General features: G+C 47.7%; 1 protein-coding gene across 1 annotated transcript; it reads left to right on the forward strand.

Annotated features, from left to right (window-relative positions):
- Positions 1 to 8987: 8987 nt before the first annotated feature.
- On the forward strand, positions 8988 to 11090 carry LOC122401623 (probable basic-leucine zipper transcription factor R). The gene has a single exon (XM_043403860.1). The coding sequence runs from the start codon at positions 8988 to 8990 to the stop codon at positions 11088 to 11090; it is 2103 nt and encodes a 700-aa protein (XP_043259795.1).
- The last annotated feature ends 1417 nt before the right edge of the window (positions 11091 to 12507 follow it).

A 12507-nucleotide genomic window follows, 5' to 3' on the forward strand; every position in this document is an offset into this window, starting at 1 on the left:
AGCAAAAGACAGATGTGAGCGTGACGGAACGGAGAACGGCGATTGGGAAATCGTATCGGATCGAAATGAAGCCATACTGTCTGAGCGCGGACGTATTATTACGGACGTATTATACGGTTATAAATAAGGTCGTAAAAGTTTACCAATTCTTCGTCCAGTCGCGGAGTTCAGGCTCGGGGGATCGAGGAACGACGAAGAAAATATAAATGGTAATTTAGCGGGACGATTTCGGACACGTCAGGCCCTTCGAGGAGAATTTAAAAGAAATTTTTCTGGAAACGCATTTTACCTTTATTTGCATGATATATTATAATATATTGTTTTGGCCTTGTGTTTATCAGCCCCTTTAGTTAAAATTAAATTGGTTTGATGTTCCAAGAGTCGTTATTGCCTTGTATCGTAATTATACGACTTTTCACGGTCGTCGTATGAATTTTGAAGAAAGGAAACGCCCGTGGACCGGTCGACACCTCGCGATAGAAGCAAAAGATAAACTCTTAACCCGCTCGCCTTTTTTTTCCGCCTTCGTCGATACTCGATCGATCACGCGTACCTACGTACCGTTTCTAAAAGGAGATGACTTTCGAAGATGTTCGTCGATTACGCTACGTAGAAAGGATGAGAAAGGCGTTTCGTCGTCGACTTCGATTTCACCTTGTTCCGAAGTCCTTTGACCCGATCGGACCGAACGCGTTTGTAACGCGCAACGCGCGACATAATGTCACCGTGTACCGATAAATTCTAGATCGTGCGCTGCTAGACGCCTCCAACTTTTTATACATGGTGTCTCCTTCGACTTGAATACTTCAGTTCCCCTCAAAGATTCGAAGGAAACCATTTTTTTATCAAAAGTTCACATTCCATGTTATTATTCCTTTCGTAATCGATAAAATTATTATTTTCTCAGTAATAGTCAGTCGTTATAGAAAAAACAGGTACGCTACAGTCGAATAATTCGATTCGAATAGATCTGGGTTAGGTTACTTTTTTTATTTAATTTAATGTTCCACGAAATTTTCGTCCTCGCGATGAAACGTCGGTTGCATTTTCCATCGCGCAAGTTCGTCCATAATTCACGTTGCTCGAAGGCTGAGCAACGGCTGACCGTGGCATGTAAACTGTCGGAATTAGTCGATTAGCGACGGATAATGTGCAACGGTTCGGCTACGGTTGTTGTCAGGCTGTCCCGGGTATCGCGTTTTACGACCATTAATTTTTCCGTCGACGATTTCCTGCGAGTTCCGTGGCTTCGATGCACGTCACGAGAACATTGTTGCGCTCCGCGGTACGGTCTGTCCTCGTGGAAACAGCTCGTCCGCGTGTACGGGGCTCACAATACTCGCTTATTAATTCTTGTCGGTGGTGAACAAGAGGAACACGGTTGCCCCGCGAATTCGCCGCGATTTCTCTTAACTGTAATACAGAACACGCGACTGAGACCACACGGAGAAACAGGCAATGAGTCAGGCAGCGAGACACACGACGGCTAAAATCTAACGGTCCCCGGGTCTCCGGCGAGCAAAAACGCGACAGGATCAACGGATGAATTCGAGAAACGGCTGCGGTTTCTCCGAACGGACGCGAACCGTTCGCAAAAAATGCGGTTCCTCCGGGGGCTACTTGCGATCCCACGTTTTTCCAGGTCACATCGACCCGACACCGAGGCCAACGCAACGTTTTTATTCCCGTTGCTCGAAACGTTTAGGAGGATTTCAACAAACCGCGCGACTTATATTTTTAGACCTCGAACGTAGCCAAACGGTTGCGTGGAAAAACATTTTATATGCTCGGTGCAGGCTGTGGACTTTCTTCGACTAATCAGTTGCTTTTAAATCGCGAGCATTTGAATCTCTTTACTACGGATAGAAAACGATAACGCGATTTACGAGCCAGCTCGACCAGCGTCTCCATCGAGCGTTCCAGTAAACAAAATTTTTCATTCGTTTTCTGATATTCGATGATACCGGCTGAATCTTGGAACACCCTGTTTCGAGACAATTATCGGGTTGTCTCGCGGGGAACGACGTCGTTCGAGACCGAGACTGAGACTTATACGCGAGCAAAACGAAACGAGGAGATCCAGCGAGCGGAGAGACAGCTTAATCCGACAAATCGGTATAATATTCCGCGATGGGCTTGCGATCAAGCGGGAGATGGGCCAGTTAAATCGAGATTCGAGCGACGTACACCTGCGGAAGAAATCGTTGAAATTCGTTCCAGAGTCCAAAATAATAAACGTGATGTATATTCTAATTGATAGTAAAAATCAAGCTCTAATAAAAATATCTTATAATTCAAAGTATAAAACGAAAAATCGAGGAAGATGATCGAGCATGTTTCGGAGCCTCTGGTTCCGATTTTCTTATTTATGCGCCCCGTATAAAAATCTGTCTATCAAACGGTTGGGATCTTCGCACGCAGCGTCGTCGAATCGGGACTGTCGGACGAGAATCGATCGCGGAATCGGGAACACGTCACCGGTAACGACGAAAACCGATAATTTGGCCGTTCAGGAGGTGTCCACCGGGGCCAAGATGGGCGCGATCCTCGTGGCGTTTTGAGGGAAAGGAAATCGACGCCGGATGCGGGACGCGTTGAATTATCTCTTCACGCTCGGGCCCTGTCGAAAACGTTCGCCGGGTAATTACCAGGCTCGCGATGATATCCGGCTTGATATTCGAATCCGGGGCCCCGGTTCCCTGCCTCTTAGGCCAGTTTTCGTGCCTCTGACCCCGATACCAGCCCCCGGTGTACCCGCCGCTCCCGACTTTTTTCGACACTTTGCGCGTGCCTCTCGACCGACTCAATTTCAAACCGAGAAATATCCGACTGACCGACACGGGGGCCCCGCGATCCTTCGCTCGGGCCCGTTTACCGTCGGTTTGCCGGACCGCGTTTCACTCCTGGGGCCCGAACACGCACGCACGCGGATTATTTATTCGGTTATTTTCGCGGTATCACCCCCCTCGGGGAATAATATAATAACGATAACGAGCAAAGGGTGGGAACAAAACGGTAGAAAGTTTTTAACTTCGAACAAAGGAATAATTTTACGGGGCTTGAACACGAGTACGGTTTTAACGAACCCTGCGTGCAACGAAAATACGAAATTTGAATGGTTCTTTGGAGGGACGGTCAAACCTTATGGTCGTTTTGGGCGAACGATGGATCTTTTGATGGCGATTTTAAAATGTAAATGATGTGTTTGCGTTATCGATGGCTGCCAAATTTAAATTATAGGCGTCGCCAGTGCAGGGTGAAAATAATTGCACATTTTCCCAAAGGCACAGAAAGAGAAGAATTCATTTTCTTCAAAATAGTACTCGCCAAAATAAAGATATAACCTCTGAGACTATTTACCCCACAAATATAAAAATATAATATTCACCTATCTTTCAAAAATATCAATTTTCTTCAAAACACAATTGTATTTATAATATTATCGACTGAAAATCAAATAAGAAGAAAAACCAGAACCAAATTATTTGGACAGTGTCTAGGACTAATGAGCGATATTAAAGGGAAATTATTAAGCTCGGAACACAGGGTGACGGTATGAAAAAATGCAGCTACGATCTTTCACGAACGAGTATTAGTTATTGCAGCAACAGCAAACGGAAGATTGGCCTGCTGGTTACTTGGCAAGTCAGCTAAATGTCAAGGATAGTTTGAATTATTCTTTTGCTTTTTGCGTCGTAGCGTTACGAGCGAGCAAACTTTTCTAGGATACGAACCCTGCCGAAGGCGGTTAATAATGTTCACGTGCAAGGATATTCATGCACCGATGATCTGCTCGACCCAACGAACAACGGACTATAATAGAGACAAAAAATTCGCCTAAGGCCTCTGACCGAACGGGACCTTCAAAAAATTACTTTTGAAAAACTCGATGATGTCGACGTTAATGTTTTCCAAAAATGAATCACAAAAACTTACGCACTGTTTGCCGAAAATGAAAATTTCAATTCAGCTTCTTTAATATACAAAGCAATTCAAGAACTTTTTTTTTTAATGTGGAGATTATTAATTTTTGTTAATTCTTGCTACGAAAGTTAAAACTTGGAAATTTCATTGGATAGGAGAAGTTTATACTGAAACAATACGAAAGACAAAGATTAAAATTATAATATACTGATAAAGTGAACTTAAATTGAAAAACGTTCCCCCGTTTGATTTTTCCATTAGATTCGTGGAATTCTATTCCGTTTTGGAAAAATTCAGTTTGGCGATGGAAGACGTAGCATAATTTTTCGATCGTAATATTCGATGCTAGGCAACGGATACTCTGCTTCGAGCAGTACATGTATTTGCATATACTCGTACACGGCGCGAGTATTATGCATTCATGCGCATGCGTACATCCGCGAGATGCAATCGCCTCTTTCCTTTAAACGGAACAATGCAAATTTTTTCATGTAAATCGGAACGAACATTGGCATAAAAAGGTGATCAATCTGCGAGATAATTGGAAATAGAGCATGTTTAAAGTTGCGAGACGAGTCTGAGAGATCGAAAGCGCAAACTCGCGGAGCGGTCGTTGCTGCATTGCGACACGGAAAAATCATCCAGCTTAAACACGGTTTCGTGTACCAATATCTCGTAAATTATTCGCCATTCGATGTTCGACGAAGAGGTAAATCGGAATTGGCACCATCTTCCATTGCCTTTATTACTTTTTTAAACAAACGAAGCATGGATCTTGCGAACCATAGAAAAAAAAAAGGAAACTTTGATTTCCAAATTTATTTCTTGAAACGTTTCAATTTGAGAATTGTTATATGTTCCACGGTGATAAGTCAAAGTGTTAACGGTCAATTTGGTGAATTTCTCGTTGAGCTACCGGACCTCGATCGTCCCTGGAGCGATGAAAGGGCACAATGGCTCGGTTTCTCCGCCATGACGGTTTTGCGCAACGCGATCTAGTTTCGCGACGACGATAGAAAAGTGGAGGAGTAACGATCGGTGGCCGAAGTTTCAGCAACGACGGTCCGATCGGCCCCCAGGCGAATGGTCGAATCGTGAAGTTCGACGGTCTCGCAACGATTTCACGATGTAAAAAAAAAAAAGAATCCAACGAAACGCCTCTACCGATCGATCTCTCGAGACGTGCCGCGAAGGAAACGACCACTGACGGAATTGGCTAACGAGAACCGATAAACACCACGGTTTCTCCGAATTTGTATCCTTTCTGCGGTTCGCCGATCGACACCTGTTCCCCGCTTTTCCCGCCGTGTCGATCGTTCGACCAACTTCCTGCTTCTCGTTTCGTCGACGTTTCTTTTCCCTCCGAGAACCATTTTAACGAATCGGAGAAGCAGAGGGCCAGAAAAACCAAATCCTTCGAACGATCGACGGTTCAATTATTCGATACGCGCGTTAAAAGTAGATTCTAGAATTTATAATTTCGAGAAACGTGGAAAAACATTGAGTTTTCTTTGTTAAAAAGCCTCTCAATAAATTAAATTTAAAACAGGACCCTCGAGTTTCAACTTTATTCGATGCTGTTTAGAAGATCAACGAGGAGTATAATCGCCTCTAAACGTACCGATTACTGTCTTCGAATAATATTAGAATTCCGGCTAGATGAAAGCAGATACAACGCAACAATATATTTCGTTAATAGGTTGTTGCATAACACAGAATTATAACGAAACGTAAGGCAGTAATTGATGCTCGAGTACCGACTTCCAGAAACTCGATGCGCAGGATGTTTTTAACCGGTGATTTCCAAATTTTATGGCGGGCTACTCCTTCCACGAAAGGTTCGAAATGGTCCGTGTAAAAAGAGAAAATTTCAGCGCCAGAGATTTACGAACAAAAAATTGTATTGTGTTTCCTTCGATTCCCTTCGTTATTCGAATTTTTGTAGAGAGAACAATTCGCGATATATGTATGTCCAATTATCGTGGTACAATTTCTAATAATCGTAAACCACTCATCGAGGATGTGCTTCTGTCTCGATCGGAAGATTTCTATTTCCAATTTCATTTGTTACTGACCGTCCGTCCCCTCCGTTGTCCTCGATATAATACGTAGCATTAATTTTTTGATACGTTCGAGTAAAAGTAATTTAGCTTCTCGTGACTCGTTTCAAGTTCTACGTATAACTTGTCCGAGTTGTAATTGAGATCGGCATCTATCTGGATTTTCGCTCGCAAGAAACCCAATTAGCTACGACGGGGGAGCCTGATTGGTGGGAAAAGATATCTGTGATTGAGAGTCGTCATTTCGCTGGATAAAACTTCTGTACGCGCAGCGGCGATGTAGAAATGGCAGTGATAAACACTTGCGTATAGAAAAATCACGAATCGGTAGTTGAATACTAATCGAGCTCACCTTTTGCCTAGATTCTGCATTTTTCCGGAACATTAATTAACCTCGATGGAAAAGTTCCAACGGGAGGAAGGAGATTAGTTATCTAATATCGACTGAATACTATCTAACGAATTCAAACACTTTGATAATTTTATAACGCTTTCTCTTAAATATGTTAACAAGGATGCAATCGTAGGTTCGAGTTTACTTTAATGCCCGTCTCTTTTTACCTGCGTTCATTAGTATTTCGAAGCTAAGAACTAGAGATTCAATTTCTCTGTGGGAACGAATTGTGTCGTAATAATGGAGGCCTCGAATGCGTTCAGCCTTATGGTCGTAAACGTCAAACGTCATAGGCTTAATCGGCATTAAAAGCTCATTGATGAATTATCGCGGCGATCGCTGTTTATACTCGTCCCTGTCGGCGTTTTACAAGGAAATCTAATGAATAGTAATAGCGATAGTAATAGAAATACTAATAGAAACAATGAATAATAAATTGACCACGTTAAAAATTCTATTAAGCTCTTCGGCATTAACTTCCCTCTGCGAAAAGGTTGAAGGTATAAATTTCATCCAAAGTACACTGAAATTTAATAAAAATCACTCGACTTCCTTTGTTTCGCCTTTCGAATTTATTTCGGACTGAATTTCCTATTCGACGATTCTTTTTAAATCGAGAAAGCGCTGTCAATTTCGACAGATCTAGATTCTCGATTAATGATGCTGCCAATACGGTTCGCGATTTAATAGCGCCGTGTTGTTCGGACGAAGGAAGATGTTTAGACTGTCAGAGAAAGCAATCGCTTTTTCGACATCCGGCTATCGATTTACATCAACCTCGATCGATCGTTACCGAGTCTAAAACACTCTACATAGATCTGTGCTATAACGATGAATAAAACCTTGCTAGATACGAAGCAGAGCAAGAAGACAATTAAACGAAGCAATTGATCATTTTTCAAATTGCAGTAACTTCGAGAGCCTCGAGTTAACTTCTACGTAGCAGAGTCGTTGAATAAAAGAATCCAAGAGACAATGGTTACCAACAATCGATACGATTTGCCTTGCATCGATTACCAATATTCGCTCTCGTTTGCTTCCGTTCGCTGTGTGAGAAAGACGTCGGAGTCCTCGATGATCGTGGTCGTCGTCATTACGATTATTGCCGGTTAGTCCGCGTCTAGACGAATTTCAGTAAAAGGTATCCCGGGGGGCAGAATCCAATCAATCCGCGGCGGTGAACGCGACGTCCGTGTGCGGCGTGCCGGCGCGATCGGTACGGATGATCTAGTGCACGAGCGATTCCAGGACTCGATTTCGTAACGCCGAGAGACCGTTCCGTCCTCGGACATCCGGGTGCCGGAGCTGCAGAGAGTCGCGTAGCTGCAACGGCCCTCGATCAATTGTTATACACCGTGGCTGGCATTTAACCGCAGCTCACGAAGCGTGGCTCGCGTCTCCGCACTGTTGCCGCATTAATTTGGTACAGTGCGTTGTAGTATGATAGGCTCACGGAAAAGAAGGTTGCGCAAACGTTGCTTATGCCTCGTACAAGCGTTTGCGTCCGTGTACACACGGTCTACGTGTGCAAAGTTTCTGGTCTTTATGTCCCCCTCTCTCGCGTACAACATTCTCTCTCTCTTTCTCTCACTCTGCTGCCTCGACAGCCACGATATTTATCCTCTCCCTCTATCTAGCCGGCTAGATCTGTTTCTGTTTCTATCAGATATTCGACGTCCCTCTCTCGCGTTGGCGTTCCTCCTTCACGACTCCTCTGTCTCCCGGAGTACGCTGATCGGCTGTACCGGCTAGCCGACTCCGTCGGGCTGGCTATAGTGAATTTATATACGGCCACGGTGCGTTCCCACGCCTAGAGCATGCGAGAGAGCCCTGGCTGGCTCTTCGGCCTAATGCCCGCGTGGTACCGATCCTATTCCGCTGGCCCGTCGCCTAAGAAAACGCTGGAAAATCTGGGACACCGCGTCGCGGTATGCGCCATTGTCCTCGGACTTACTACGGGAGCCGATCTCGAGCGTGGTCGCCATTTTCGCCCGTCACGCCGTTTTGCAAGTTTGTCGCGCTCTCGACGTTGATCCGGTTTTCGTCTCCTTGCGCTGTCAACCGGCTAGATCAGGGTCACACCTTCCAACGGTGGGGAGGAGTGATATACAAAATGATCAACAAAATTTGGGAGTGCTATCCCTACGTTTCGACGATTGTTCTACTAAATGGTCGAATTCTTAGGGCATCAACTTCCAAATGCAAACCCCACTTGACCCTACTGTTTTTTTTTTTGTTCGACACTACTGGGCCACCCCAGTTCTCATATTATTTTTACAGAGGAGGACCAAACTATTCCGATCTAATAAAGACACGCTATAACGAAAAGTTCAACTCGACGCTAATAGAATATCGTTAGCGTAAAGATTATAGTAGAGAGCGTCGCTACGTTGCAACAGAACCGGGTCCAATACTCACCGAAGCTTCAATTCTATTTCTCCAGGTCGTTCCCCGAGTTCAAGGATGCGGTGGGCGATGAGGCACGAGGGTCACCTCTGCTGAAACGTATCCTCTACGCCACACCAGGAGCACCGCCAGCCGACAGAGGCCGCCAGTAGCCCGAACCTGGAGCAGAGCGAACCGCGAGGACGAAGTACTTAAAAGGTTTCATGGATCTAACGGAGGCATTCGCCCCGGGAGGGGGCGGGGAGGATCTGCCAAAGACCGACTTCTTCGACTTCGTCGTCTCCCCGCCGCCCCATTGCGCGTCCACGGACGGCATTTCCGACGAGGAGAGCTTCCTCCATCGCACGACCTGCCGAAGCATCGGTTACCTTCAGCAGAGCCACGAGGAGCACGAGGCAAGCCGCGATCTTCACGGCTCGCCGTTCATCAAAGAAACCAATAACAATACCTTGACGGCTCTGCCGCCCGTATCGACGATCACGAGCTCCCTGGGTCATCATCATCATCATCATCACGTGAGGACCCATCACAACGCCTGCAACGTACAGACCAGCAACGAGCAGACTCCCATGGACCAGTCGGACTGCGACTACTGGACCACCGACGAGAGCAAGGAGCAGACCTGCAACATACTCCTGGAGGATTTGAACAAGTACTGTTGGTCGGCCCACGCGAACACTCAGAGCCACGGTAACGAGAACGTGAGCGTTCACCAGGGCACCAACGACCATCATCAGGGCGTGGGTCGAGGATGCGCCGCGAACGACAGACAGAACACGGACGGAGCTATTTATACGTTAACAGTGCTGAACAACGAAGCGAACTCGATGGACGCGCTAGACTGTTGCAAGAGCCCAGCGCCGACGTCCAGCGACTCCTGGTCCCTGCGGCCCAATCTGGACCTGGACGCTATACTGAGTATGGAGCCCGCATCGTCCGAGCAGGAACACGACCAGTCCACGAACGTGAGCGAAGTGTCGCGGACGGTGAACGACAGGTTTCATCCGGACCGTTTCTCCGTCGCGTCGTCCCAGTACACCACCGACGACAGCGGTTTCGTCGAGAGCAAGGAGCTCTGCGGTCGAGCGTCGTCCAACAGCGGAAACTGCACCGGCGGCGACAACAATAACGACTGGAAGCTCTCGGATCAGAATCTGCAGGAGGCGGCGGCCGCGGCAGCAGCGGCTGCGGTCGCGGTGGGCGCTGGAGACTCGGCGGAGAGTCTCCTGAGAAGCGCCCTCCAGGGGAAGCTGTACACAGGCCCGGCCCAGGTGGTCTCCTCCTCGTCGCCGTCCAACCAGGGCACCGCCATGCCCATACCCGTCACGAGTAACGCTGCTCTGCAGATAGTCACTGACCAGCAGCAGCAACAGCAGCAGCAGCAGCAGCAGCAACAGCAACAGCAGCAGCAGCAGCAACAACAACAACAGCAGCAGGACGAATCCATGCACGCCTGCACCGACGAGGACCTCTTGTTATCGCAGTTGGACCAAACGACCTACCGACCTGGCGACTACGAGAAGCTGAAGAGCATAGCGAACGAAGTGGTCGAGTCCTACTGCAGCCTGGAACCTGTCTGCAACGTCTCCGCGACCACCACGGTGATGTACACCTTGGACCCGACGAGCGGCAGCCTGGGCACCATCACGCTTCCGGCGGACCTGGGCCAGGTGAGCACGGTGACGGTGGTCACGGCTGCTCAACAAGACGTCCTCCAGCAGCAAGCGGCTCCACGGGCCGAGGTGGAGCAGCAACAACCGACCAATCAGCTGCAGATGGCTCCTTCGAGGGTGGTGGCGACGAAAGCGCCGAAAAAGTACTGTAGACGCGCCAACAGAAACAGCAGCAACGCGAACGCGGCCAGCAACGGCAATAGCGGACCCGAGACTGCTGGAACCGTAGGCGGACAACAACAGGGTGCGTCGGGAGGCTCGCCGGGCAGCATTCAGCGCAAGGAACGTTCGCTGCACTACTGCAGCATCTGCAGTAAAGGGTTCAAGGACAAGTACAGCGTGAACGTGCACATCAGAACGCACACGGGCGAGAAACCCTTCGCCTGTTCCCTGTGCGGCAAGAGCTTCCGGCAGAAGGCCCACCTGGCGAAGCACTATCAGACGCACGTCACGCAGAAGCCCAGCGTCCAGCAACAGGCGACCGGGAACAGCGGCAGCAACAACGGGAACAGCGGGAACCCGAGCCCGTCGGCGGAGACCACCACCACCACGACGAGCAGCGTGACAAACAGGAGTCAACCGCATCAGGTGTCTGTCGATCCTTCGGGGACCGCCTGCAATCCACCCAGTTAGTCGGGCTGGGAGGACACTGGCCACCGATTTCTCGTATTCCCGTTAATTTTCACGCGCCGCGACTCCTGCCGCCCCTCTTCTCTTCCCTCGACGGCACGGCGCGAGGTCTCGTCCTTCTACTTTCTCTTCTCTGGATCTCTATTTCTGTCTCCTCCCACCCTCCACTGTCGCTGTTTCTTCTTGTTCTTCTCCCGATGTTTAGAGACTTCGTTCGCTAAGAGAGCCGAGCGAAGTGATTTACGATCAACGAGGTTAGAACCCGGTCACAGAGCGAACCCATGACTAATGGCGACGATTGCGAGATCGATGCGTCTATGGACTGACGTCAGACAGCCCGGCAGCTGGGAGCTTCGTCTCGCGATCGACCCACTCGTCCTAGAACGAATATTAGCGCCAACGGTGAATCCGCGAGGTCGCCTCGGGATTCGCTGATAATTTATTCCACGAGTTACGCGCGGGCTTTCGTCGCGCCGCGAATTCCGCGAAGGCTTTCTTCTCCCCCCGGCGTATCCGTCCTTGCCTCGCGCGTAACGAGGATTCTATCGATAGAACGCAGAAAACCGTCCACGGAGCCGCTAACGAATCGCAGTGACGCCCGCTTCTATGCACCAGAGCCGGTTACGCTCGATCGTGCGTCTCCAGAGGAGCTGGGAATCCGTCCAGGAATCGATTTTTCTGTCACGAGACTCGCGTGTACCGTTCGAGAGGGACGAGCGAACAGGATGTGTCGACAGCGAGCAAATCAAAGCGCGACGGGGCATCCATTGGATGAAAATTTTAATACCTACATTTTTTGTTGCATCTTTACGACAGTATTACCAACGGATCGGCGAGGTTTTTCTTATGAAAATGAGTCCAAACACGACCGTGTTTTCGCTATTTTTAACCCTTTTATGATCAATAAGGTGCTGAAATACGGTTGAGAAGCAAAGGTGTTTTTTATAGTAGTTGTTCTTGTCTATTTATTAGTGTGTCTTGGCACATTTTTTGTATCGTATCTGTCGAGTTTTATTTTATCTTTATCGATGGTATATTATTTATAGAATGTTTAGTATTGTATGTATAGTATTTATCTTGGTCTAAATGATTCTAAAACGGTTCTCTTTGTTCGTATCTCCGAAGGAATAAAAAATTTAAATTTCTATTTAAATAAAATAATCGAAATAAGGGTTTGGTCTCACTTTCAACTTGGAGTACATTGTGGATCCATCGACGATACTCAAACCCCGATGCAACGACAAATATACAAAATTTCGATTTTCCAGCAACGGTGCTCGTCTATCCGGGGAGAAACAGGTGGCATACAAGCGGGTGGTACTGTGCACCGTGAATTTATCCACGTTAAGACTAAGTTTCCAAGGCTTCCACGGCAGTTGTTCCTGTCGTCGGTCCAGACTTTCGGCTGTAAGGTGCGAGT

This window comes from Colletes gigas, unplaced genomic scaffold, assembly GCF_013123115.1.
Source record: "Colletes gigas isolate AHSC1104 unplaced genomic scaffold, ASM1312311v1 Colletes_gigas_Sc00026, whole genome shotgun sequence".
NCBI lineage: Eukaryota > Metazoa > Arthropoda > Insecta > Hymenoptera > Colletidae > Colletes > Colletes gigas.